Genomic DNA, 1,878 nt, shown 5'->3' with positions numbered 1-1,878 from the left:
TAAAATTTTTCATTGGTAGAATATATTTCTTTAACAGGGACATAAAAATTCCAAAATTTGATGTGCAGAAAAGACCTGGATAGGTTGGATACTGCCCAATGGGAAGAATGTAATGATGAATATTAGCACCTCATGAGACAATATTTTCAATCTGACTTGGATATCTTGAAGAGATCATATATGCTCAGCAGCAGGAAGAGCAGCAAGTGGGGCAGCTGTGGCAGGTGGTGCGGCAAGGGGCTGGCTGGCAGCAGGGGGGTCTGCAGCAAGGAGACTGCACAGAAATAGGCTGGCAGCAGGTGGAAGCCCAGCAGCAAGGTCTGCAGACCACAGCTGTGCAGGAGGTGGGGCAGCAGGAGATGGGGCAGCAGCAGCCATCTTGTCCACAGCAAGGGGGACAGCAGCGACGGGGGCAACAGGTGTCACAAATGGGGCGGCTGCACCTGGGCACACAGCTCACTGGGCGGCACACGGTGGTTTGGCAGGAGACTGGCAGGCAGCACCTGGGTGGGCAGCAGGGCTGGCAACAGCTGGACTGGCCACAACAGGACTGACCACAGCAGGGCTGACAGCAGCTGGACTGGCAGCAACTAGGCTGGCAACAGCCAGAGGAGACAGAGCCACAGCAGGAGCTGACCATGATGTTGGTTGATTTTGGTTTGGTTTGAGTGGAAGGAGTAGTTGGTTTTTCAGATCTGAATGCTCTGACCTGTTCTGAGCCCTTTATATATCTTGGCCAAGTACTGCTGGACTTCCAGAAGACAAAAACATTTCCACGTTAATGGTTTTTGCCAATTAAATGAGAATTTTTGTTTGAGTAATGATGACATGCAATACCCAATGTCATTAAGAAAAAATTTTGCTTCCTGAATTTGAACTCATCTAATTTTGATTTTGACACCAAAGTCAGTTTCCTAGCCTATTTTCAAAAAAATTCCCTCAACATATCATGTCACCTATTACATCATATTTCTCTTGCTATGCAGTGTTATTTTGGTAGGTAAACTATTTTGAGGTGAATATTCAAGAATCTATCTTTTGTCATACCAAAGTGATTCATGATACAGATGACAACCCATCCTTCTGGTGTAACTCATCCATGTTTTCTCATAAAGTCACCGTGGGATAGGGTAACGCTAAGTATCCTTTCTTTAGATACCAAGTGAATACCAAAGAAGAATGTAAGTATTTAGTTGTCCTTCATTCTTACTATATGACTAGACCAACTTTTTGTGGCCATACATTTGATGACATCAAAGAAACACTATTTTTTCTGCCTAATTACTCATTTGCTATGTGTAGTAAAAAGAAGTACAGTTGATTAATCTCTTTTTAGAAACTTTTCTAAAATGGCAATCTGTCTTTAAAGAAAGAGGTAAATTCTCATAAATTGATATTCAATCTGCTTAAACCACAGTTCTCAATCTCAAAGGGTGCATTATGATGACCAGGCAGTCAGATAGTATGATGAATAAAATGCTTGACTGAAGTCAAGAAGATTCATTTTCCTAAGTTGAAATCTGGTCTTATACACTTAGTAGCTATTGGACTCTGGACAAATCACATAATTAGGTCTGCCTCAGTTTACTCATTTGTAAAATGAGTTGAAGAAGGTAATGGCAAATCACTCTAGTGTCTTTGCCAAGGAAATTGCAAATAAGTCATGAAAATTCAGACATGTCTGAAAAAGCTGAATGACAATAAATTATAATGACTATTCCTGCTATAGACATCATTATTAAAAATACATTCTTATATGTTCATTTGGGAAAGATAAATGTACTACATGAACATGGTATGTAATAAATATGGTTGAGACATAATTCATAAGATTTACAAGAATGAGAATTTATTTCCCTATTTAGAAATTTTTATTAT

At 40.1% G+C, this 1,878-nt stretch overlaps 1 protein-coding gene across 1 annotated transcript; it reads right to left on the bottom strand.

Annotated features, from left to right (window-relative positions):
- On the bottom strand, window positions 1-668 carry LOC127558796 (keratin-associated protein 2-3-like). The gene has a single exon (XM_051992106.1). It carries the CDS (start codon window positions 638-640, stop codon window positions 185-187), a length of 456 nt encoding a protein of 151 aa, XP_051848066.1. The 5' UTR covers window positions 641-668; the 3' UTR covers window positions 1-184.
- Window positions 669-1,878: the final 1,210 nt, after the last annotated feature.

This window comes from Antechinus flavipes, chromosome 4 (genome assembly GCF_016432865.1).
Source record: "Antechinus flavipes isolate AdamAnt ecotype Samford, QLD, Australia chromosome 4, AdamAnt_v2, whole genome shotgun sequence".
NCBI classification, from domain to species: Eukaryota; Metazoa; Chordata; class Mammalia; order Dasyuromorphia; family Dasyuridae; genus Antechinus; species Antechinus flavipes.
The sequence above is the reverse complement of the archived record's forward strand: the minus strand, read 5'-3'. Positions and strand labels throughout refer to the sequence as shown.

Bases quoted from the DNA above. Each gene is read 5' to 3' on its own strand.
- LOC127558796 (XM_051992106.1), bottom strand. From the start codon at position 640: ATGGTCAGCTCCTGCTGTGGCTCTGTCTCCTCTGGCTGTTGCCAGCCT.